The sequence below is a fragment of the Oncorhynchus nerka genome, linkage group LG4 (assembly GCF_034236695.1).
Source record: "Oncorhynchus nerka isolate Pitt River linkage group LG4, Oner_Uvic_2.0, whole genome shotgun sequence".
Classification (NCBI taxonomy): Eukaryota; Metazoa; Chordata; class Actinopteri; order Salmoniformes; family Salmonidae; genus Oncorhynchus; species Oncorhynchus nerka.
In genome coordinates, this window is record NC_088399.1 from 83,153,756 (window position 1) to 83,179,640 (window position 25,885).

The following is a 25,885-nucleotide window of genomic DNA, read 5'->3' on the forward strand; positions in this document are numbered from 1 at the left end:
AATACTACTGCAGTGCACTGCAAAAATGTGTTTGTTATGAAAATGTAGAAGCAACATGTAAAGTGCTGGTCCCATGTTTTATGAGCTGAAATAAAAGATCCCAGGCATTATTCAGATGCACAAAAAAATGCTTTTCTCTCAAATGTTGTGTACAAATTTGTTTACATCCCTGTTAGTGAGCATTTCACCTTTGCCAAGATAATCCATCCACCTGACAGGCGTGGCATATCAAGACGCTGATTAAACAGCATGATCATTACACAGGTGCACCTAGTGCAGGGGACAAAAAAGGCCACTCTAAAATGTACAATTTTGTCACCCAACACAATGCTACAGATGTCTCAAGTTTTGAGGGAGTTTGCAATTGACATGCTGACTGCAGAATGTCCAGCAGAGCTGGTGCCAGATCATTTAATGTTAATTACTCTACCATAAGCAGCCTCCAATGTCATTTTAGAGAATTTGGCAAAACGTCCAACCAGCCTCAAAACCTAAGACCACGTGTAGCCACACCAGCCCAGGACCTCCACATCAGGCTTCACAACCACAGACCACGTGTAGCCACACCAGCCCAGGACCTCCACATCAGGCTTCACAACCACAGACCACGTGTAGCCACACCAGCCCAGGACCTCCACATTCGGCTTCTTCACCTGCGGGATCATGTGAGACCAGCCACCTGGACAGCTGATGTACCTGTGGGTTTGCACAACTGAAGAATTTCTGCACAAACTGTCAGAAACCGTCTCAGGGAACCTCATCTGCATTCTCGTCGTCCTCACCAGGGTCTTGACCTGACTGCAGTTCCGCCGATGTACCCAACTTCAGTGGGCAAATGTTCACCTTCGATGGCCACTGGCATACTGGAGAAGTGTGCTCTTCCCAGATGAACCCCGATTTCAACTGCATGGCGTTGTGTGGGCGAGCAGTTTACTGATGTCAATGTTGTGAACAGATTGCCCCATGGTGGTGGTGGGGTTATGGTATGGGATGGGCATAAGATACAGACAATGAACACAATTGCATTTTATCAATGGCAATTTGAATGCACAGAGATGCTGTGACAAGATCCTTAGGCCCATTGTCGTGCCATTCATCCGCCGCCATCACCTCATGTTTCAGAATGATAATGCACAGCCCCATGTCACAAGGATCTGTACTCAATTCCAGGAAGCTGAACATTTTCCAATTCTTCCATGGACTGCATACTCACCAGACATGTCACCCATTGAGCATGTTCGGGATGCTCTGGATCAACGTGTACGAGAGTGTGTTCCAGTCCCTGCCAAAATCCAGCAACTTCGCACCGCCATTGAAGAGGAGTGGCACAACATTCCACAGGCCATAATCAACAGCCTGATCAACTCTATGAGAAGGAGATGTGTCCTCATGCATGAGGCAAATCGTGGTCACACCAGTTGTTTTTTTAAGGTATCTGTGATTAACAGATGCATAACTGTATTCCCAGTCGTGTGAAATCCATAGATAAGGGCCTAATGAATTTATTTCAATTGCCTGATTTTCTTATTATGTAAACTGTAACTCAGTAAAATCTTTGAAATTGGTGCATGTTGCATTTATATTTGTGTTCAGTGCAAATGTGTTATAAACCTATGTGGGGCAATAAATCAAGGTGTTGTAATCTATACATTTTGGGTATCATAAGTATTCAGCCCTCTTGATTTCTTTCAAATTTTGTTGTGTTAAAGTGGGATTGAAATATATATATATTTTTCTCATTGAGCTACACAAAATACTTCATAATGTCAAAGTGTATTCACCACCAAGTCTAAATTAATTCAGGAGTCAAATGTGGCTTAACAAATCACATAAGTTACATGGACTCACTCTGCGTGAAATAATAAGGGTTGAAATGCTTTTTGAACGACTAACACTTCGTCTGTAAGATCCCTCAATCCCAAGTATTGCAATTCAAGCATAGATTCAACTACAAAGACCAGGAAGCTTTTCGGAAGCCTCACAAAGAAGGGCAGTGATTGGTTGATGGGTAAAAAATAACAAATCAGACATTGATTATCTCTTTAAGCATGGTCAAGGTAAAACAGCTACAGAGGTCAATGGCTGTGATGGGAGTAAACTGAGGATGGATCTACATTGTAGTGACTCCACAATAATTACCTAAATGACAGTGAAAATAAACATATACCGAATAAAAATAGTCCAAAACATGCATCCTGTATGCAACAAGGCACTAAAGTAATACTACCAAAACACTTGTTAAAGGAATACACTTTTTGGCCTATGCAAAGCCTTATGTTTGGGGCAAATCCAACACAATACAACACTGAGTAACTGCCTCCTTATTTTCCAGCATGGTGGTGACTGCATCATGGTATGGCTAAGCAAGCACAGGAAAGATCCTAGAGGAAAACCTGCTTCAGCCTGCTTACACCAGAAACTGGGAGAGGAATTCACCTTTAAGCAGGACAGTAACCTACAACAAGGCCAATCTACACTGGAGGCATTAACTAAGAAGACAGTGAATGTTTGTGAATGGCCAAGTTACAATTTTGACATAAATCTGATTGAAACATTATGGCAAGACTTGAAAATGTTTTGTCTAGCCATCATCCCCAACACCTTAACAGAGCATAAAGAATTTGGAAAATAATCATGTGCAAATAAGAGACTTGTCCAAGGAGAAACAGCTGTAATCACTGCCGAAAGGTGTTTCTAACATGAATTGACTCAGAGGGGTGAATACTTATCTAAACCAAGGTATTTATTAGCGTTTATTTTATATAAATAAACACATCTTTCATTTTGACATTAGTCTATTTTTCGTAGATAGTTGACAGAAAATGACAAATCCATTTTTAATTTGTAACAATAAAAATATGAAGAAATTCAAGAGGGTGAAAACTTAAGACACCTACTGTGTGGCCATAGAGCACTTACATTTAGGGTTGCTAAACTACTGGTAATCTAACAAAATCACCAGAATCTTCTGTCATTTTGGTAATAAACAGATAACCTATGGCAACATTAGTCAAATATATTAATACAGTATTCATTTTTTAAATCTGTGTCCATGAGTTTCTAGTGGATATACCATATGGTTCAGGAGAAAATACCAAAATGTATGAAAAAATGATCAACAATGGCATTATTTTCAATTAACACTGCAACTCTTACAATTATTGACTTCAGTCAAATAGATGTTCAATGGCTGGAGCAGAATGAGTGGAATGGTATCCAATACATCAAACACATAGTTTCCATGCGTTTGATGGCATTCCATTGGCTCCATTCCATTGATGGTTTATATTTAAGATGATATTTTAAAGCTTTGTTATTCTATTGTTATTTTAAAATGATCTTATTTAATTATTTGATATATTCTATGTGATAAGGCCGCACAGAAATCCGTAGATTATCACAGATGTCTGTAATTATCTGAAGTACCCAAAATGGCTATACGATATGCGAAATTGCTTTGCTAAAGAACAGTGCCTGTTGTACTACACAGTGGTTACCAATAGTTTATGAATAGATTTAAATCCTCTTACATAATCTTTTTTATGCACACATCACAACAATACTGTTGGGGGGAAAAATGCAGAAAAACTTCTGTTGAAAAAAGATTGCATGTAATGTTTTTTATTTGCATTTTATTTTCTCACAAACCCAAAGTTTGCTTACAAAATAGAATGTCTAACCATCTATTGCATATCATGCTGGCAGTTTAAACTACATGCAAATCGACAATAATAAGAACAGCAATGATAACAATTAAACTTACTAAATAAGAAAGGGGAGGAGGGAGAGGGGTGATCATAAAAACAAATGAACATTGACAAGTTACAACAGGATTACAAAATAAGAGTTTATAAAAAGAGGCCTTTCTCCCAGTGGAGTTGTTTTTATACAGGAGGCTTCCTCAGAGCAGGCAGGAGAACCACAAACCTCTCTGGATACAGGAAACAGTAAAGGGAGAGAAAAAGAGAGAAAGAAGAGACTGCATAGAGACAGAAAGGCCTAACCTCTCCCTGCTCTAACAATGATAGAGTGATCAGTGGAAATGAATGGAGAGACGGAGAGGGGAATAGAAGAGGAAATAGAGAAGAGGGGGCACTGAAGAGGTGAATAGGATCACTGGGCCATGGGGAAAGTATACTGCAGTAACTGCACAATATTGAATGACACACACACACACACACACACACACACACACACACACAATTCAAACTCAATCATACAGTTAGAAGCCCTTTCATCGATGGCAATGTCTCGTCAATGTGAAAAACCTGCCAGAAACTAACATAACTTAATTGACCTATCATGGCTGGTCTCGTACAATTGACAATGATTTATTGTGAAATAAATGGGTTAGGTAAGAGTATGGCTTTATAGATTATTATTTGAAACGTCTACACATAAAAACATTACAAAGAAAGGATTTATGTTCTCTTGGCTTGTAGACAAAACAAGGGCCAAGCCTTCCATAGGATGCATCCCAATGCATTCTATTCCCTATATAGAGCACTACTTTTGACCAAAACACTTTGGACCGTGGTCAAAATGAGTGCATTGTATAGGGAATAGGGAGCCATTTGGGACGTACCCATAGAGAACACAAGAGCCACCCATATGGTGTACTTCACAGAGAGACAGAGAATATACAGAGGAGGTTTGTACATAAAGGGTTTACAGACATTGAGGATGAACAGCTGGTCACTAAAACGGAGGAGAGTTGGGTCCTGGAGGATTCAGTGTTCGGATACCCTGTGTGTAGCTCTCATGAATGGGGGCTTTTTTGGGGAACCTATCAGGTGAGAGTGGGTGCCTGGAGGAACTAACGGAGGCAGAGACGATATTAAATGGGAATGAGAGGGAGTTGTAGAGCAGTCCCTTTGGTATCTGACCCAGTATACTGAATTAAGAACTGTTGTTGTCAGACAGTTCCTTTTAAGTACCGGTATCATGTCATAGACCAGTGTATTGAATGAGAGTAAGGGTACATCCCAAATGGCACCCTATATTGGGCTCTACTTTTGACCATTTTGGACGCCTCCTAGGAGGTCCCTTGGCGTTTGAGCCAGTGTTGTCCTTATGGATGGTAGCAGGTGGTGTGGTCAATGGTTTGGTGGTCAGGAGGATGCTTCCAGAGCCTCAGTCTGTGCTGACCTGTGTGGTGACCTGTCCATCAGCCGTCTGATTGGTGGACTGGATGAACAACGGCTGGCTCAGGTCCTGTCCCGCCGGCATCACCTGCTGAATCTGATACAACTGCTGTAAGGAGAGAGAGAGAGTAAAGGATGTGAGTGAGTGAGCGAGCGACAGGAGTGAGAGGTCACTGAGATGTTCCTCTTACCTGTCCGTCAGTAAACTGGTTGAATTGCTGCTGGCCTTGCTCTGTCTGTGTAATCTGAGAACAAACCAGAGAGAGAGAGAGGAGTCAGTCAGTCACAGTGCTTCACACAGCCACTATTCAAACCTACAACTCTATTAAAATGCAACTGAAGGAAATTAACAATATAGAAATAGATTTACAAAACAATATTGAAAACACACATTTTTAAGATGAATAATCGTATCATATTTTGAATGTTATCATGTTACTACCTTTCCTGATATTTCATAAACTAACAGTGATACGGTACCAGACACTTCTTTACAGAGGTGAAGTGTCTACACACATCTGATGCAATACTATGGATTTTTTTTTAAAGGTCCATGTTCAGTACCTGTACCTGCTGAGTGTTACCCAGCGTCTGGATCTGTCCCTGAACCACCTGTGTGCCAGAGACAGGCTGTGCCAGCCGAATGTACTGCAACTGACCATTGTTCAGCTGCACCTGCACACAGTCACCACACGGGGGAGACACACTTTAGGATGGGAAGGTCATAGATACACAACACAGAGGTTATCATGATCACTGAGCTAGTTAGAGCAGAGCGTCAAAATGGAGGACCGTATAAGGTTCACCAACTATAAGGAGATTTATCTCCAATATTTAACTGAAGAAAATGTTGTGTAAATATCATTAGAAAATGGAGCTTTACAATGATTATAATCTTTCCAGTAAGGTCATTCTAGGAGACTTTCCTCCTCGATATCTGTCTCTCTTACTGGTATCTGCTGGATCTCTGCGGAGTTGGTGATTATCTGCTGCATGACCTGCATGGTCTGTCCTGACTGCACCGTCTGGGTCTGGCCCTGGGACGAGGCCTGTACTATCTGGACCTGCTGGTCTCCCACCTGCATGGTCATTGGAGCCCCTCCCTTTGGGGTGGAGAAGGAAGATTCATTGTTGAACGACTGAGAGTCTGGTGACTGAGACATGTAATGTGATGATTGTCCCAAAGAAAGAAGGAAAGAAAGAAATCCAGACGATCTAATGTCCCTAATAAACCAGCCGATCGGATCTAACGTCCCTAATAAACAGGCCGATCGGATCTAACGTCCCTAATAAACCAGCCGATCGGATCTAACGTCCCTAATAAACCAGCCGATCGGATCTAACGTCCCTAATAAACCAGCCGATCGGATCTAACGTCCCTAATAAACCAGCCGATCGGATCTAACGTCCCTAATAAACCAGCCGATCCGATCTAACGTCCATAATGAGCCAACTGATCTGATCTAATGAGCCATCTGATCTGACTAACATCCCTAATGAGACAGCTAATCTGATCTGACTAACATCCCCAATGAGACAGCTAATCTGATCTGACTAACGTCCCTAATGAGCCAGCTAATCTGACTAACGTCCCTAATGAGCCAGCTAATCTGACTAACGTCCCTAATGAGCCAGCTAATCTGACTAACGTCCCTAATGAGCCAGCTAATCTGACTAACGTCCCTAATGAGACAGCTAATCTGATCTGACTAACATCCCCAATGAGACAGCTAATCTGATCTGACTAACGTCCCTAATGAGACAGCTAATCTGATCTGACTAACATCCCCACTGAGACAGCTAATCTGACTAACATCCCCAATGAGACAGATAATCTGACTAATGTCCCTAATGAGACAGCTAATCTGATCTGACTAACGTCCCTAATGAGACAGCTAATCTGATCTGACTAACGTCCCTAATGAGACAGCTAATCTGATCTGACTAACGTCCCTAATGAGACAGCTAATCTGATCTGACTAACGTCCCTAATGAGACAGCTAATCTGATCTGACTAACGTCCCCAATGAGACAGCTAATCTGATCTGACTAACGTCCCCAATGAGACAGCTAATCTGACTAACGTCCCTAATGAGACAGCTAATCTGATTTACGTCCCTAATGAGACAGCTAATCTGACTAACGTCCCTAATGAGACAGCTAATCTGATCTGACTAATGTCCCTAATGAGACAGCTAATCTGATTTGACTAACGTCCCCAATGAGACAGCTAATCTGATCTGACTAACGTCCCCAATGAGACAGCTAATCTGATCTGACTAACATCCCAAATGAGACAGCTAATCTGATCTGACTAACGTCCCTAATGAGACAGCTAATCTGATTTGACTAACGTCCCTAATGAGACAGCTAATCTGATCTGACTAACGTCCCTAATGAGACAGCTAATCTGATCTGACTAACATCCCCACTGAGACAGCTGATCTGACTTACGTCCCTAATGAGCCAGTTGATCTGACTAACATCCCTAATGAGACAGCTAATCTGACTAACGTCCCTAATGAGACAGCTAATCTGATCTGACTAACGTCCCTAATGAGACAGCTAATCTGATCTGATTAACGTCCCTAATGAGACAGCTAATCTGATCTGATTAACGTCCCCAATGAGACAGCTAATCTGATCTGACTAACGTCCCTAATGAGACAGCTAATCTGATCTGATTAACGTCCCCAATGAGACAGCTAATCTGATCTGACTAACGTCCCCAATGAGACAGCTAATCTGATCTGACTAACGTCCTTAATGAGACAGCTAATCTGATCTGACTAACGTCCCTAATGAGACAGCTAATCTGACTAACGTCCCTAATGAGACAGCTGTTCTGACTAACGTCCCTAATGAGACAGCTATTCTGACTAATGAGACAGCTATTCTGACTAACGTCCCTAATGAGACAGCTATTCTGACTAACGTCCCCAATGAGACAGCTATTCTGACTAACGTCCCTAATGAGACAGCTATTCTGACTAACGTCCCTAATGAGACGGCTATTCTGACTAACGTCCCCAATGAGACAGCTATTCTGACTAACGTCCCTAATGAGACAGCTATTCTGACTAACGTCCCCAATGAGACAGCTAATCTGACTAACGTCCCTAATGAGACAGCTATTCTGACTAAAGTCCCTAATGAGACAGCTATTCTGACTAACGTCCCTAATGAGACGGCTATTCTGACTAACGTCCCCAATGAGACAGCTATTCTGACTAACGTCCCCAATGAGACGGCTATTCTGACTAACGTCCCTAATGAGACAGCTATTCTGACTAACGTCCCTAATGAGACAGCTATTCTGACTAACGTCCCCAATGAGACAGCTAATCTGACTAACGTCCCTAATGAGACAGCTAATCTGACTAACGTCCCTAATGAGACAGCTATTCTGACTAACGTCCCTAATGAGACAGCTAATCTGATCTGACTAACATCACTAATGAGACAGCTAATCTGATCTGACTAACATCACTAATGAGACAGCTGATCTGATCTGACTAACATCACTAATGAGACAGCTAATCTGATCTGACTAACATCACTAATGAGACAGCTGATCTGATCTGACTAACATCACTAATGAGACAGCTAATCTGATCTGACTAACATCACTAATGAGACAGCTAATCTGACTAACGTCCCTAATGAGACAGCTAATCTGACTAACGTCCCTAATGAGACAGCTAATCTGATCTGACTAACATCACTAATGAGCCAGTTGATCTGACTAACGTCCCTAATGAGACAGCTAATCTGATCTGACTAACATCACTAATGAGCCAGTTGATCTGACTAACGTCCCTAATGAGACAGCTAATCTGATCTGACTAACATCACTAATGAGCCAGTTGATCTGACTAACGTCCCTAATGAGACAGCTAATCTGAATAACGTCCCTAATGAGACAGTTAATCTGATCTGACTAACATCCCTAATGAGCCAGCTGCTGCTGAGTCAAAAGTTAAACTGCAGACCTGGAGCACCAAGTGGAGATGAGATGGACAGGAGAGAAAGGAAGGCCCTCATGGGGTAAACTAACCTTCCTGATTAAATGTGGAGGGGTGCGCTCCGGGATGACATTTCCACTAGGTACAGATCTAGAATCAGCATCCCCTCTCCCAACCCTAACCTTAACTATTTAGTTGGGTAATTGCAAAACTGATCCAAGATCAGCATCTAGGAGCAACCTCACCCTACAACTAGGAGTACTGGGATGGGGGGGGTTACCGTGATAGGTGTGCCCTGTGACTGGGCTACCTGCACCTGCTGTAACTGTTGCATTGTGGTCCCCTGCAGCACCTGAAGGGGGGAAGGAAGAGAGAGGAAGAGAAAGAGGGAGCTTTACAAACATGACTACAAGCACATGCAGAGTGCAGAGTGCAGAGGAAAAAGTAGCACACACACACACCTGTCATCAGATCACACACACACACACAGTCAGACACCGGTCATCAGATCTCACACACACACACAGTCAGACACCGGTCATCAGATCACACACACACACACAGTCAGACACCGGTCATCAGATCACACACACACACACACAGTCAGACACCGGTCATCAGATCTCACACACACACAGTCAGACACCGGTCATCAGATCACACACACACACAGTCAGACACCGGTCATCAGATCACACACACACACACAGTCAGGCACCGGTCATCAGATCACACACAGTCAGACACCTGTCATCAGATCACACACACAGTCAGACACCGGTCATCAGATCACACACACAGTCAGACACCGGTCATCAGATCACACACACAGTCAGACACCGGTCATCAGATCACACACAACAAACAATGAGCATGTGAACTGAATCTGGCTGGAAGAAATGCATAGAGCAGAAGGGATGCAGATTTAATGGAGAAAGAGCAGCTGTTAATGAAGATAAAGATGTATCCTACAGTAGGAAATGGGAGTTCCAATAAGACACTGTAGATGTGCAATAGAAATGGAGGTTTGGTTTCGTAACAGATCAGTCCGTTAGGGACTTTGTGGGAATGTGACAGAACTGGTGCAACAGTGACGACTAGTGACACCGAAAGCTCTTAGCAGGCAAGTCTGGCAAAGACACACACACACACACACACACACACACACACACACACGAATTGAGCAATGAATTAGGACCTCATTACCCTCCTCCCTCAATCCCCAGGTATCTCACACTTTATCCATCTGTTTTTCAGATCCTTTCCCCTCTTCCATCCCACCATCCCTTTCCTCCCTGGCCTCTTAACTGTAACCCAGTAGTCTAAACTAGTCACCTATTCTAAGGTGCCAGTCATGTAGTGACCTCCCCTGCTCTGCTCAGTGACTGTGAGGGGACTGTGGTAGTAACAGTAACAGTAGCAGCTCTAGCCTGACTGTGGCTTTGGAACTGTGACAGATCAGTGAAACGAAGGCAGCCTGCTGAAGCAAGGAGAGAGAACACATTCAACAGGGAGCGAGAATAATGGAGCAAGAGAGGGAACACAAAAGAGAGACAGAGGGGTGCCTGGGGAACCACACTCAGAGAAGGAAAAAGACTAGTAAACCCACCCATCTGTTTACTCATATGTTCCTCCTCTTCAGAGATAAGTACAGCGGAGTGGCAGAGAGCAGTCTCACAGGGAGTCTAGGTTACATCCCAAATGGCACCCTAATCCCTATGGGCCCTGGTCAAAAGTAGTGCACTGAATAGGGAATAGGGTGACAGGGACACAGCCCTAGTGTTACTGTACTGTTCTGGACATCCAGCAGAGAGGGGAGTGACTGAAGTGGGCAGATCAAATGGCCCTGTATCACTGCTTTTATAGCTGTGTGTTTGTGTGCTGGGTGTGAACGGGACATTCATCCCTGCTGGTGGGAAAGAGTGGAGGCCAGAGTGCGGTTTGGCTGTGCTTGCCAAGGATAATATCAATAAAACCCACTGTTATTACCCCATTCACACTGCTTTATAGTGGACAGGGTTGGAGAGGGTTGTTGACTGGGAGAGTGTTAGGAGAGCTGGTGATCTGCCAGGCTGTGTCACGGTGTGTGTGTGGTGTACACTACATCTTTGCCTAGGCTGACTGTTGGTAGCTTACCGGTTGTTTGTGGAGTAGTATGCTCCGTGTGTCTGGTGTGGTGCGTGTGTGTCTGCACACGTGGTCTCTCCGTCTGTGTCAGTGCAGGTCTGTTCTCCAGTTTACCTGTCCTTGCTGCGGCTGTGCGATGATGATCTGTCCAGGCTGGATGGTGGTAGCCTGTTGTCCAGTGGCCTGCTGGCCCTGCACCTGGCCTGGCTGCTGAGCCAGGGTGAAGTAGTACTGAACCGGCTCTGCTGGGGCCACTGACTGACGCACCTCCTCCTGTACACATACAAAAAGAGAGGGGGCAAGAAAGAGAGAGAGAGAAAAAAAGAGAGAGAAATGGTGAGAGAGAGAGAGAAAAAAAGAGAGAGAAATGGTGAGAGAGAGAGAGCGAGAGAGATGGTGAGAGAAAGAGAGAGGGGATTAACAGAGAAGCCTATCAGTCCATTACATCTCCATGAATTATTTTGCCAGTGTAATACAATAGGTAAGAGACCCAGATTAATAACTGATAGGGCCTGGATGGATGAGTAATGTGATTCTAAATAGAGGGTACATCCCAAATGGCACCATATTCCCTATTCAGTGCACTGCTTTTGACCAGAGCCCTGTGGGAACCCTATGGGCCCTGGTCAAAAGTAGTGCACTACATAGGGAATAGGGTACCGATTGGGACACAGTCAGAGGATCCATTAGCACTGGAGGACCTTGATGATCCCAGTCGACAACACTCAGGCTCAAGGCCTTATGGGTCTTCGTCCAGACAATGGGTTTTCACAACCCAACAACACTTTTCAGAACACAAGAACACTTCAGCAGACAGAAAGGGATCGTTTCCATTCATGAAAACAAGACCTTGGCACACTATTGAGAATGTTTTAATCATAAACTGTGAATGGAAAGCTCATTCAATGACACATTGCACATTTCGTCAGCCATTAACAAGCATGAAGGCTCTTTGTGTCTAGTCTGATATGGTCTAACAACTGCCAGCTAGAGCAATGCCACAGCACTACAAGCACCATGTTTCTTTGTGCTCAGAAAAGTCAACTCAAGGCCTCATCATTGTCAGAAGTACAAGGTAACAGTTCCCTAAAAGGTGCGGGTTGGTTGATCTTCCAGGGTACTGTAGGAGGTGGCAGTTTCCCCGTCACCAGAAGCGTAAACACCCCTCTCCCAGCTCGATGATGTCACAGCTGAGAGTGTAGGATGTTTACACCCCTGGCCACAGACTTGGTGAATCGGTCTATTTAAGTGGCCACAACTTAAAATGCTTAGGAGCCACTGTTCAGCCTAACACACCATCAATCTGAGTCAGGACTGTAATGTGGTAGAGGGGGCAGCCGTTAACACAGTGGTGATTAAGTTGATAGTGATTCAAATGGGGGATTGGTGGTGGTTCTGATGGAGATTAGAGGCTATGGTGGTGTATTGGTGGTGGTTCTGATGGAGATTAGAGGCTATGGTGGTGTATTGGTGGTGGTTCTGATGGAGATTAGAGGCTATGGTGGTGGTCCTGATGGAGATTAGAGGCTATGGTGGTGTATTGGTGGTGGTTCTGATGGAGATTAGAGGCTATGGTGGTGTATTGGTGGTGGTCCTGATGGAGATTAGAGGCTATGGTGGTGTATTGGTGGTGGTCCTGATGGAGATTAGAGGCTATGGTGGTGTATTGGTGGTGGTTCTGATGGAGATTAGAGGCTATGGTGGTGTATTGGTGGTGGTTCTGATGGAGATTAGAGGCTATGGTGGTGGTTCTGATGGAGATTAGAGGCTATGGTGGCACTGTTGGAAGTAATGGGCAGCCAGACGCTGCAAACATCCGACTGAAAGCCCTTGCTGTCCAAACCCCAGCTTCCAGTCAAGGATGTTTACAGCGTCTCTAGGCTGCCAGGAGTGGTACTCCACCCTGACGGGGTCCTGAAAGTAAATGTAGATAGACCCACACACACACACACACACACACACACACACACACACACACACCCTACCTGTCGTTTGGGGGGCTTGAGCTCGTCCCGGGGCACAATGTCGATAAGGAAGTCAAACTGGTCAAACTTCGTTATCGCCATGGCAATGTCGTTCCTCTGTAACACAGGAAATAAGAGTTGAGGTTGAACATTAGGCTCCTCATCAGTATGTGAAAAAACTAGGCTAAATATAAAACTGGCTTTGTACTTCTGCTGCTGCTCCAAATATAGCCTTTTTGAACGCGTTCGAAGAAAAGACAGTTTATAAAAAACTTCTAGGTCAAACTCCAACAGCTTTGTAAACAATAGTAAAAAGGAGTTTGCTCTCAGTGGAACTGTAAAAAGCGTTGCCTACTTCAATCAACACATACCATGTAAAAACAGCAGAATTAGCCATAGAGCCATAGGCCCACTGTGAGCAGCATCAGATTAAGGACACCGGGAGTTGTGTGATGTATTCTTAGCATCACTGTCCTCCCGAGGCCCACTCCTCTAGTGTGTGTGTCATTTTCCACAGGATATTGGCATCTATGTCCCCCCATTGGGGCCCCCTACATATGTGTATTTATAGCGCTGTGAGATTAATATATCAGGTAACACTGGGTCACATCCACAGTTGTTATATTGATGAGCGTTGCCATGGAGACCCTGATCGGCGTGCCGTTGGCACAACGGAACCCTAGCACCGACGAGAGCCGGAGTGTGTGTGTGTGTGTGTGTGAAAGAGAGATAGAATGAGTGTGATTGCAAGCAGAGCTGTCTTATTAATAAAACACATGTAACACCACCTGTGGTGTAAAAATGCAATTAACGTGAGGAACTTGAAACCAAATTGGCATTCTATTTCGAGGTTATTAAAGGGTAGGAAGCATTTATTTTTACTCACCAAAGTAAAAACACAGTGTGGTCAAAGACTTAGTAACTTAGTTGTAGTCACGATATGGTTACCTATAACTACAAACATACTTATGTTTAGTTTTTTTTAACATATTTAATCATTTATGTCCAGGGATATCTTCTAAACTACCAACAATGCACTATTTCTCAACGTCTTATGGAGAAACTACTCTGCGTTAGTTAGCTTGAGTTGGCTAACGTTAGCCACTAGCCATGCAGACCGAGTGTTGTCAGTGGTGAGCTATAATCCACCAAACACAAGGCGGTGTTAAGTAAACAACCAATCAGATTCCCAACACGTGGGGGCCGCGTGATCTCCACAAAGTAGGGTACCAGAGTTTTTCAACCTTGGTTTAGTACTAGCGAGCTACCGTAGATGACTGACTGTGCTGTTGTGATAATTTCAATCTGCCTGGAGTTTTCCTACGATCGCCGTTTTATTGTAGACTCTCCTCCTCATCTCCTGTGACCAATGCCGCCTCTGGATGATTGCCTCTGGAATATTTCTTTAGATTTACCTCACTATATCGCTATTGGATTAGCAGACTCCCCCTCGGTTGGCGAAATGGCCTCTCCCTCTGAAGCGCCTCTCTCCTTAGCCAACTCAGCTAGGTGATTATCATGAAACCAATTTTAAACATGTCTGCAGCAAATGGGGTTACAAAACCATGATGCATCTGCAACAATCAACTATCATGTTGTGTTACTTTAAATAGATTTCCACCCCAAATTCCCATTACTGAAATGCGTCTGGATTAAATTCTCTGGTAATTTTATACAATTTTACTTTAGAAAAACCTAACTTATTTGAATAAAACAAAATATCTTGCTGTAATTTGTCATTTAAAAATGGTATACTACTTTAAATTTACATTAAACTAAAATATTTATTACATAAAACCAGTGTGCGTGGTTTCATTACCGTAACACTCCAATCAGTTTTGAAATAAAGTTTAAGTTAAATTATTCTCTTATATGCCATGAATATCCACATCTTAATAAACCAATATTACCTGTAAAGACCTTGGATAAACAGTTGCGGTAATTAACATTTTTGCACTGGTAATTGTGGAGGGAAAATAAATAAATAATATATATTTTTCTCCCACAAAAATGCATAATATCTGATCCTAATCTCAGTGAACCAAAAGGTCATTTCGTGAAAAATAACACTTGAGAATTTTTGGGTCAAATACCAGTTCCGTGAGAATGACCCAACCGTCAATCGTTAAGTCTCCGCTTTCTTTACTTCACATCTGCTGGCTTTTTTTGCGTGTGTTCTGTTGGTCCCTGCCTGTGCTAGACTAGTTGTTCTCTGGCTTACTACTGTTGACGGTGGTGGTTGGCTAGATTACTTAGTTATTTTAGCCTGCTAGCTAGCTTAGCCAGCTAACTTTAGCTAGCTGGCCAAGATAACTACATAAACCGGTAACATTATTTGATAACTGGTTAGATGGTTTAATTTAATGCAGCTGTAAGATAGGTGTTGATAGCAACTGGCTGACTAATGCATTGCTAACGTAACGCTAGTCGACTAGCAACCTTGCAAATTGGAGTTGCTTACCAAGATGACATTGAACATTTCTGAGTGGCCTAGATACAGTTTTGACCTAAATTGTCTTCGAAATCTATGGCAAGACTTAAAAATGGCTGTCTAGCAAATATTGTACAATGCAGGTGTGCAAAGCTCTTAGAGACATACCCAAAAAAACTCACATCTGTAATAGCTGTGATTCTAACATGTATTGACTCGGGGTTGAATAAGTATCTAATCAAGATATTAGTAGTTATTGTAAAAAAATAAAATTTAAACTTTGACAGAGTATGTTGTGTAGAAGGTTGACAAGACATTTCAATTAAATGTATTTGAATACCACTTTGTAACACAACAAAATGTGGAAAGAGTCAAGGGGTGTGAATACTTTCTGAAGGCTCTGTGTGCATGGATGAAGAAGAGAGAGAACTGGGGCACTCTGCTTTAATGTTTCATTGTATGGCTGACTGGCTAGTCTGCCCTCTGACACACAGGTGCGACTAGCCCGGGCTTTCAAAACCACTCTGATCAACCCACTCTTTTCTCTCCCTCTCTTTTCTATCCCTCTCCCAGTCTCCCTCTTTTCTCTCTCTCCCTTCCTCTTGCTTCTCTCACTCGCTCTCCCGTTCTCTTCTCTCACACTCTCTCCCCACAATCGCTTTCACTTTGTCTCTCTCTAGGTCTTCCCCATTCCCTAGCGTCACTCCAGGATCCATGTAATTCTCCTGGCTCTGGGATAAGAGAGCAAAATGGCGTTGTGAGTAAAAGTGGGTCACGGGAGCCAAGGTTTGCTTTCAGAGGGGACAGACAGAAAAGGATTTTAACAGAGCCGGTCCTCAGGGGATGGCGGTGTGGGGCCTCTACACACACACAGGGGCCAGCACAACTGCATGTGTTGTCTTTAAATGTAAAATTGGGTCAGCAGACTGCATGTGCATCTGCGTGCGTGCACAGGCGCGTGACCTCTTTACAGACTAGAGAAGATGCGTGCGTGACCTCTTTACACACTAGGGAGGGTGTAACTGACCTGTAAGGTGCGTCTCTTGTTGTCTTCAGTGTGAATCCAGGCCCTCAGCGTGAGCTCTGTGATGAAGATCTGAGCTGCCTTGGCAAACAGCACTGGAGCCTCCGCACTGATCATCTATGGAGACACGGTGATGACATGTTATAACTAGGGGGAAACAGGGAACACACACACAGAACAGACAAACGTACACAACTAGATAGGGTTGTATAGATAGGCCGCCCGTAGCCTTTTCTACTAAAGGGAAGAGACCTAACCTAAACTTTTGAAAACATTTCCACTGAGTGACATTTAGAAGTTGGGCATGTCGGGGAGTTTGCCCGGAAGGCAAGCAGCAGGCTACAGAGCTGCTGGGTCATGGCTAGCATAACAAACACATACACTCTGCGTCATGGCTAGCAGAAGGGTCCCTCTAGATGTGCAGCATGTCAGTGATCTGCTGATCTCCAAGGCTTGGGTTACATGAAGCAACTTTCATGCAATTTTAGTTGCAAATGACATCATCTCAAGCAACTTTGCTGTTACATGAAGGAACTCAAACGCAAATAAAATTGCATGCAACAGCCAATCATGTCACCTGCTGCCTTACATTGTGGTTTCACAAATAATTTGTTTATCCAACCGTTTGGTTATTGTAACAACAGGGATATAGAACAGCCTGTACAACTTAGCTAGTTAGCCAAAATGACATTGCAAACACCAACACAGCTAGCTAGCTATGAGCTAACCAAGCTAGCAACAAACTACAATATATTTATTTTTATATATCTTTTTGCATTACAAACAGAATCTCAAAAACGCTGTAAAAATGTATAAAAGATCTGGCAAGTCTTGGGCGAATGGTCTTCCACAGATTCAGATAAGGTGTTGTTCATGTAACCAATGTGAAATGGCTAGCTAGTTAGCAGGGTGCGTGCTAATAGCGGTTCAATCAGTGATGTCACTCGCTCCGAGACCTTGAAGTAGTTGTTCCCCTTGCTCTGCAAAGGCCGCTGCTTTTGTGGAGCGATGGGTAACGATGCTTCGAGGGTGGCTGTTGTCGATGTGTGCAGAGGGTCCCTGGTTCGAGCCCAGGTAGGGGCGAGGAGAGGGACGGAAGCTATACTGTTACATTCAGACAAGCAGTTCAGGAAGGCTGGGCAGTAGCTTAAGAGGAGGGAGCTTTGATGGCACAGAGAGGGAGCAGTGTCAGTTACTTAGACAAGCCCAGAGATCTTCATTAGGCACCTCGTCTGTTGTCTCCTCCTCTGTAGGTAGGCTGGATAGTCCACTACTGAAGTGTAGCACCCATCTGGGTGATGCTTGGCAGCTATAAGCGCCAGAAAGACCATTACACCTCGGCAGTAGTCAGGAAACAGTCCCCTGCGAGGTGGGCCCTCTCAACCCCTCACACTGCTATATCAAATGGTAGGCCCATTTCAGTTGAAACTGGTAAGGGAGAAGTTTGGATTCACTTACATTTATTGACTGCTAAACCATGTACAATCATTTGTATACTTCTCCTGCTGTGCTAGTCTCTCTTCTGTCTACCCTGATTGCAGTTTGTGCTGCGCAGCACTGACAGCTGTGTTGACATGACAATTGGGTCGGAATCCGAACCTTAGAATGGATCCTGTGACAAAAGTGTCTGTTTTGATTGGCTGTTGCTTGCAACTAGTTGCACAAAGTTGAAAAGTTTCAACTGGGTGCAACCAAGTTGCAGATGAGTTGCAGAGGGGTGTTTCACGAAGCAGTCAACAAGCAACTCAGTTACAATCAACAAAAATTGCGTGCAAGTTATAACTGCAGCCTTCAGTTCAGCTTCTTCCTCCACCCAGTTAAGCTGTTACTGCCTGTCTATTAAGCTGTTACTGCTTGTCTATTAAGCTGTTACTGCTTGTCTATTAAGCTGTTACTGCCTGTCTATTAAGCTGTTACTGCTTGTCTATTAAGCTGTTACTGCCTGTCTATTAAGCTGTTACTGCTTGTCTATTAAGCTGTTACTGCTTGTCTATTAAGCTGCTACTGCTTGTCTATTAAGCTGTTACTGCCTGTCTATTAAGCTGTTACTGCCTGTCTATTAAGCTGCTACTGCTTGTCTATTAAGCTGCTACTGCATGTCTATTAAGCTGCTACTGCTTGTCTATTAAGCTGTTACTGCCTGTCTATTAAGCTGCTACTGCTTGTCTATTAAGCTGTTACTGCCTGTCTATTAAGCTGTTACTGCTTGTCTATTAAGCTGTTACTGCTTGTCTATTAAGCTGTTACTGCCTGTCTATTAAGCTGCTACTGCCTGTCTATTAAGCTGTTACTGCTTGTCTATTAAGCTGTTACTGCTTGTCTATTAAGCTGTTACTGCCTGTCTATTAAGCTGTTACTGCTTGTCTATTAAGCTGCTACTGCTTGTCTATTAAGCTGCTACTGCTTGTCTATTAAGCTGCTACTGCTTGTCTATTAAGCTGCTACTGCCTGTCTATTAAGCTGTTACTGCTTGTCTATTAAGCTGCTACTGCCTGTCTATTAAGCTGCTACTGCTTGTCTATTAAGCTGTTACTGCTTGTCTATTAAGCTGTTACTGCTTGTCTATTAAGCTGCTACTGCTTGTCTATTAAGCTGCTACTGCTTGTCTATTAAGCTGCTACTGCTTGTCTATTAAGCTGCTACTGCTTGTCTATTAAGCTGCTACTGCTTGTCTATTAAGCTGCTACTGCTTGTCTATTAGCCACTACGGGATGGGTGTGTGTATTGTTGTAAATTGTTAGATATTACTGCACTGTTGGAGCTAGAAACAAGCATTTCGCTACACCCGCAATAACATCTGCTAAACACGTGTATGTGACAAATACAATTTGATGAAGTACGATTGCAAATAACATGTCTCCTCAAAGCATTTTCTACAGAATGAGCTAGTGGGTCCTGTGAATCCTCTTCATTTCAGCCAGCTGTGGACACCTCAGCTACACATTGCCATGTTTTGTAATCTGAATAGGGTGTTGATGAAGACATCAGAGTGATCACAGAGAGTGGTGACCTGTGATGTGTAAGCCAGAAATGCAGAAATGCCTCCTACCTTCACATCTTCATCCAGCTTCATGATTTTCTTGATTCGGGCGAGAGGCAACTCCTGCACGCGGAAATCCTTCTGAAACAGAGCCAAGGGGTGTTAGGGGCAGGTCATGTGGAAACCACTTGTGATGTATGTATGTGTACCACAATGAAGGGTGTGTGTGTGTCTGCAACATCCATGCTTGTGTGTGTGCGCGTGTGTGACGGAGGGAGGGCGTGACGTACCACCGTGAGGTTCCTGATCTCTTCCATGACGCGTGGCCAGAACGACTGTAGGCTCTGCTGGGCATCGCTGCCCCCGGGGCCAAACGAATCTGCAGACATGCTCACTGCAGGGGGAGGGAGGGAGAGAGGAGGAGGGAGAGACCGATAGACAGGAAAAGAGTGTGAAAGGGCAAAATATCAGATTCAGAAAAAACATGATTTACTGTATGAATGAACAATGATCTTGAGCAAAGAGTCGATCAATGAAAGGCGGATGAGTGAATCAAATCTACCAAGAACAGCACACCAGAGTTGACCGACAATGGCAGCCAAAGGCCCCACTGGCCAGAGCTCTAGCAACTCCATAGGAAAACCTTCAATTAGAATACATTGAATTTTAAATATAGGCTGGGCCGTTTCTATTTCTGTTGCCGCCCATCAATCCTTGACATGCCTAACGACAGATCGCTGCATGGCACAACCACATTAGTAGCCTACAGCTACATCAAACTGCATCAAACAGAAGACTCTAGTCTGTCATGTCACTGTGGGGTATTAGTGACCCCAAGTCTGAGGACAGGCCTGAGTGCCCCATTCTTTAGACAGCAGGGTACTTGATCCTGCCATTTAGCTACTTAGCAAACTACATGCATAGCTGGAGCCCTGACTGAACATAACGTATTTGGCACATCTTAGATAGTTAACATATTATAAGCAGTGGGGTAGCACGCACCCCCCAGAGCTTTGGGACGCCCGCACATTTGCTTTTGACAAAAATCATACCGTAGGTAATTGAAAATACCCCGGTATACCGGCACAAGCCTAGCTCAGAGTATTCCACTCCCTGTAGTAACAACTCACCCCCGCACTCAAGCACCAAAACACACACACCTCCATATCCACATAACTCTGCAACGTGAGGCCTGAGCCTGGCTCCCAGAAAGGGAACGCGCCAGTTTACTATGGCATGCCAGGAATTCTGCTGTGAACATTAGCCTGCCTGTCTGAGCCGGTCTACAGTGCAACCTCACCTCTCCCTCTCTTCTTTCCTGGGAATAATGGACAGGCAACAAGAGAAAAGGGAAACACTATAATAGCTGGGTGTGGTGTGTGTCCAGTGTGTGTACAGCGGAGCATCATTAACCCAACGCTGAGAAAAGGTGCCAGAGGCTGGAACAGTGGGAGGTAAGAGACAGGGAAGGAGGGAGGGAGGGTCGTTGCAGTCCGACGGCTATGTGGGTCAAACATGATGATGAGAATATGAGAGAAAGAAGAAAGAATGTGAGAGAGCGAGAGAGAACGAGAAGCATAAAAACATGACCACACAAAGACTCTAGTCCTGCCTCTCAGCCATTGGCCACAGCTTAGTCCTGCCTCTCAACCATTGGCCACAGCTGAGCTCACGTCCTCCATTAAGTTCAAAACACAGACAGTATGACATTAAATCAGTTCTGAACCATGAGCATTCCTTCCTGTTATTTTCAAATAGAGAGTAAATCAATCAGAATGAAATCGGGGGGTGGAGGGGTCGATTAATCAATCAGACCAGATGTAATGGCAGGCCAGAATAGTTATTGTCCTCTAAAAGTGTTTGTGATGAGTTGGACTGCCCAGTGTCCAGTTTCATTTCAAGGTTGATTGAAGTCCTGTTGCAAATCACTGACCCGCTTCCCCTTAGCCGACAAAACAATCCCAGCATTCATGAGGGCACAGATGAAGATAACACTGATGGGATTTGTAGTCTTATGGTGGAGTCAGGCTAAGCCTACAATGAAGAACCAAATGCCCTTGTTTTTAGTTTACCATACCTGATCTGGTCTGAGTGGGAGAATGACAAAACAAACCATAAAGAACAGTATAATGACACACCTTCCAGGAACACTGTTTCATTTGTCTACTTTGTACAGCTCCAAGGCAGCCCAGCGTTTTAACAGCGGCGCCAGGAGTTGATCTTGTGATGGATGCAGTAGGAGAGGCCCTACACCCAAACAAGGGCACTGCGTTCATCCACCTCTGGCCTGCTCGCCTCCCTACCACTGAGGAAGTACAGTTCCCGCTCAGCCCAGTCAAAACTGTTCGCTGCTCTGGCCCCCCAATGGTGGAACAAACTCCCTCACGACGCCAGGACAGCGGAGTCAATCACCACCTTCCGGAGACACCTGAAACCCCACCTCTTTAAGGAATACCTAGGATAGGATAAAGTAATCCCTCTCACCCCCCCCCCCCCCCTTAAAAGATTTAGATGCACTACTGTTCCACTGGATGTCATAAGGTGAATGCACCAATTTGTAAGTCGCTCTGGATAAGAGCGTCTGCTAAATGACTTAAATGTAAATGTAAATGTGAGAGGACATCCGTGTATGCATGTACTGTATGTACACTACCGTTCAAAAGTTTGGGGTTACTTAGAAATGTCCTTGTTTCTGAAAGAAAAGCACATTTTTTGTCCATTAAAATAACGTCAAATTGTTCAGAAATACAGTGTAGACATTGTTAATGTTGTAAAGCCAGTTTGCACTGTTCTGTGAAGGGAGTAGTACACAACGTTGTACGAGATCTTCAGTTTCTTGGCAAATTCTCACATGGAATAGCCTGACAAGTTTCAGAAGAAAGTCCTTTGTTTCTGGCCATTTTGAGCCTGGAATCGAACCCACAAATGCTGATGCTCCAGATACTCAACTAGTCTAAAGAAGGCCAGTTTTATTGCTTCTTTAAATCAGAACAAAAGATTTCAGCTTTGCTAACACAATTGCAAAAGGGTTTTCTAATGATCAATTAGCCTTTTAAAATGATAAATTTGGATTAGCTAACACAACGTGCCATTGGAACACAGGAGTGATGGTTGCTGATAATGGGCCTCTGTACGCCTCTGTAGATATTCAATGTAAAAATATATATATATATATCTTTTTTTTTATCTGCCGTTTCCAGCTACAACATTAACAATGTCTACACTGCATTTCTGATCAATTTGATGTTATTTTAATGGGCAAAAAAATGTGCTTTTCTTTCAAAAACAAGGACATTTCTAAGTGACCCCAAACTTTTGTTTTTACGTATGCGTGTATGTGGGGGCAGCAGGTAGCCTAGTGGTTAGAGTGTTGGGCAAGAAACCAAAAGGTTGCTAGATCGAATCCCCGAGCTGACAAGGTAAAAATCTGTTGTTCTGCCAACAGAACAAGGCAGTTAACCCACTGTTCCCCGGTAGGCCATCATTGTAAATAAAAATTTGTTCTTAGCCGACTTGCCTAGTTAAATAAAGGTTACATTTAAATAAATAAAAAAATGTGTATTCTCTCCAAATGGTAGCCAGATAAGAAATGATAATTAGACGATTCACTTAACACCATGACAGAGGACTATCTGGCTAATTACCACGGCAACAGTGGGATTTCTGTGGTGGCCCAGGGAGGAAATGGAGAGCGGGAACGGGAATTAAAAGAGCAAACACTTCAATTAATGAGCGATAAATGAATGAATGAATAAATAAACAAGTAGGACCTAACCGCCACAGCTGTCTCCACTTACACACGCACACACACCAAACCTCAGCTGACTGAACCGCTCCGGAGCGGGGCTTTGCTCTCTCGGGGAGAGCATGTGATACAATTATTAATCTCACTGTGTGACCCTACGACCTTCAATATACACACGACGCCCGCCACAGACCAGTTCTCACGTCAATAGACACTCTATGCATATAAGCACTGTAGGAAATAAAGCAGTCTTAGCCTAGCAGAAACCTGATCCAATATCTACGAGTGAGCCTCTCCAAATGGGGACTGATGTCCTTGAAGAGGCAGTGACCAACACATGTTCATTTGGAGCGTCAGGCTGTGGTGTTCAGTGTGATGTAGAGGTAAAGAACAAAATAGCGCTATGTGGACATAGGGTCCAAGTAGAGAGACACACCCGTGCAGCCAAGTGTAACCAGTCACCGTTCACAATGAGTCATTTTAATAGATTTTTTCTACGATAGGTGCTCACGCAAACTAAAAAAAGGTATGTAAACTGTGTTCTCTCTCCACGACACCGCTGGTGGTATTGACTGGTTACACTTGGCTGCACTGGTGTGTCTCTCTACTTGGACCCTATGTCCACATAGCACTGTGACATGATGTAATGTGCTCTACTGTAATGTGCTGGTCTTTGATATGTGTTCTTCTGCACTGCCATTACTCTGTTTTTTTACTGTACTATGCTGCACTGTGCTGGCGGTGCTATGCTGCACTGTGCTGCACTGGCGGTGCTATGCTGCACTGTGCTGGCGGTGCTATGCTGCACTGTGCTGGCGGTGCTATGCTGCACTGTGGTGCTTTCCTCTCCTCTGCAGTTCTGTTGCCCTTCAGTGGTCAGAGAAGAGGAGATGGCGGTGTACAGTTTCTCCTGACCTGCACAGTGTGCTTCGTCGGCAACACTGACCATCCGCTGCCGCTTCTCCTCCTGCATCCGTGTCTCCCCTTTCTCTCCCCTCTGAGAAAGTAAAATGGTGTTCAGCAGCCGGATCTGCTGAATCAGCAGCATTGTTGTCCTGCCCAGCCCCTCTGCTCTCCCCTGGCAGGTCGGCCACGGACACACTCACAGCAGTGTCATCAGCTTCAGGTCCAAACTGACAATGACACTCCATACCTGGGCCCTTTTGGGACTGAACTCGCCCTAGAATGTCAGAAACAACTGGATAGGGGCAAGGAAAATGGTGGAAACTCTTCATCTAGTCCTCTCAGATCTCGACTAGAGACGATATTACCATTTTGCCTGTACTGGTCCTGTTCTTGTAGATTCTGCAAGGGGGGAGTCCGAGGTGCAAGAAAGGAGTGACTTTTCAGATTGGAGTGATGCACTGCAGGTAGCTGTTTCTGCATAGGGAGGTGTTCGCTGCTCAGGTAAATGCATCGCTGACGGAAAGGAAATTAATGAGTAACACTAATGATGAACACTGAGTTAATCGCTTCCTTAATGGCCTGGCTGGTGGATTTTAATGAGACAATTATGGTCATCCACAATGCCATGACCATCACAACACTAGATGGTCCTATTTCAAACCTCAAGCTTTAGAGTGCATTAACAACGTAATGCAACCACAGGGGAACTTCACAAAGGGAATAGATTTATTGACTAATGGACAATAAGTGTAGCCTAGCCTATAACCTAGCCTATAGCCAAACCTTGGCCTGAGTGAGGACAACATCCAAAAAGGTGTTTTCTAATGTATTCCAATAACATCAGTAGGATATGAATAATAGGCTTCCATGGTATGCAGTAGTCGGTATTGTTTCCAGTAAGGCTAGCATGGAGCAGGTTAAAGGAGAACGATTTTGCAGTCATGGTACCATGACTCCTCCTGACTGGTTCAAAATGTTGACAGAAGTAGTTCTGGCTAACTCATTAATCCAGACTTGTGAAACTCCCCCAGGAGAGCCTGCACTGAATAACTCTGAAATGTTGAAGAAAAACAAGAATGCATTCAATGGTCAACTACATGCTCATGTGAGGGTTTATTTGGCTCTGGGCATTGTGTTGTTTTAACACTAACATGATTTGACATAATGTTACTCCTGGATTATTTAGTCAACCTCTAACTGGAATGACCTTTCGGGAACAGAGGGATGTAGCCTACCACTTTGCCTTTGGCCAACAACTAAAACATCTATTCCAAAAACAAAACGTGTAGTTCACTGTTTAACAACCTGGAACTTCTACAGGAAATACATTCTTTGGTTACCAAATGATTAAATATTCACAGATTTGTAATAGGTTGACAGGTGCTCAAAAGAGACATCTCGTGTCATTCCCACTTGCCACCTCCATTCTCCCCTCCTTGATTGTTGTGAAAATACTGAAGTGATGAGGGCAGATACAGAGTAATAGAGGTCACTAATCAGATCCTCCATCAGAGAAAGAGAGGAAAGAGAGAAAGAAAGGGAGAAAGAGAGGAGAGAGAAAGAAAGGGAGAAAGAGAGGAGAGAAAAAGACAGAAGGAG

At 43.9% G+C, this 25,885-nt stretch overlaps 1 protein-coding gene across 10 annotated transcripts in view; it reads right to left on the minus strand.

The window, feature by feature from the left end:
• Nucleotides 1-3,615: 3,615 nt before the first annotated feature.
• Nucleotides 3,616-25,885, minus strand: part of LOC115128681 (nuclear transcription factor Y subunit gamma-like) — a 40,944-nt gene continuing 18,674 nt past the window's right edge. For 5 of the 10 annotated variants that reach the window (XM_065017941.1, XM_065017942.1, XM_065017943.1 and 2 more), the window contains exons 2-11: nucleotides 19,926-20,029; nucleotides 19,705-19,776; nucleotides 16,659-16,772; nucleotides 13,222-13,317; nucleotides 11,351-11,509; nucleotides 9,390-9,461; nucleotides 6,095-6,247; nucleotides 5,709-5,819; nucleotides 5,336-5,389; nucleotides 3,616-5,253 (exon numbers count right to left, since the gene is read on the minus strand). In XM_065017941.1, the coding sequence (XP_064874013.1) occupies nucleotides 5,134-5,253; nucleotides 5,336-5,389; nucleotides 5,709-5,819; nucleotides 6,095-6,247; nucleotides 9,390-9,461; nucleotides 11,351-11,509; nucleotides 13,222-13,317; nucleotides 16,659-16,772; nucleotides 19,705-19,776; nucleotides 19,926-20,029 (1,055 nt within the window). In that variant the 3' untranslated portion in view covers nucleotides 3,616-5,133. The remainder of the gene's footprint in view (nucleotides 5,254-5,335; nucleotides 5,390-5,708; nucleotides 5,820-6,094; nucleotides 6,248-9,389; nucleotides 9,462-11,350; nucleotides 11,510-13,221; nucleotides 13,318-16,658; nucleotides 16,773-19,704; nucleotides 19,777-19,925; nucleotides 20,030-25,885) is intronic. The other 5 variants (XM_065017939.1, XM_065017940.1, XM_065017946.1 and 2 more) reach the window with 5 other exon arrangements.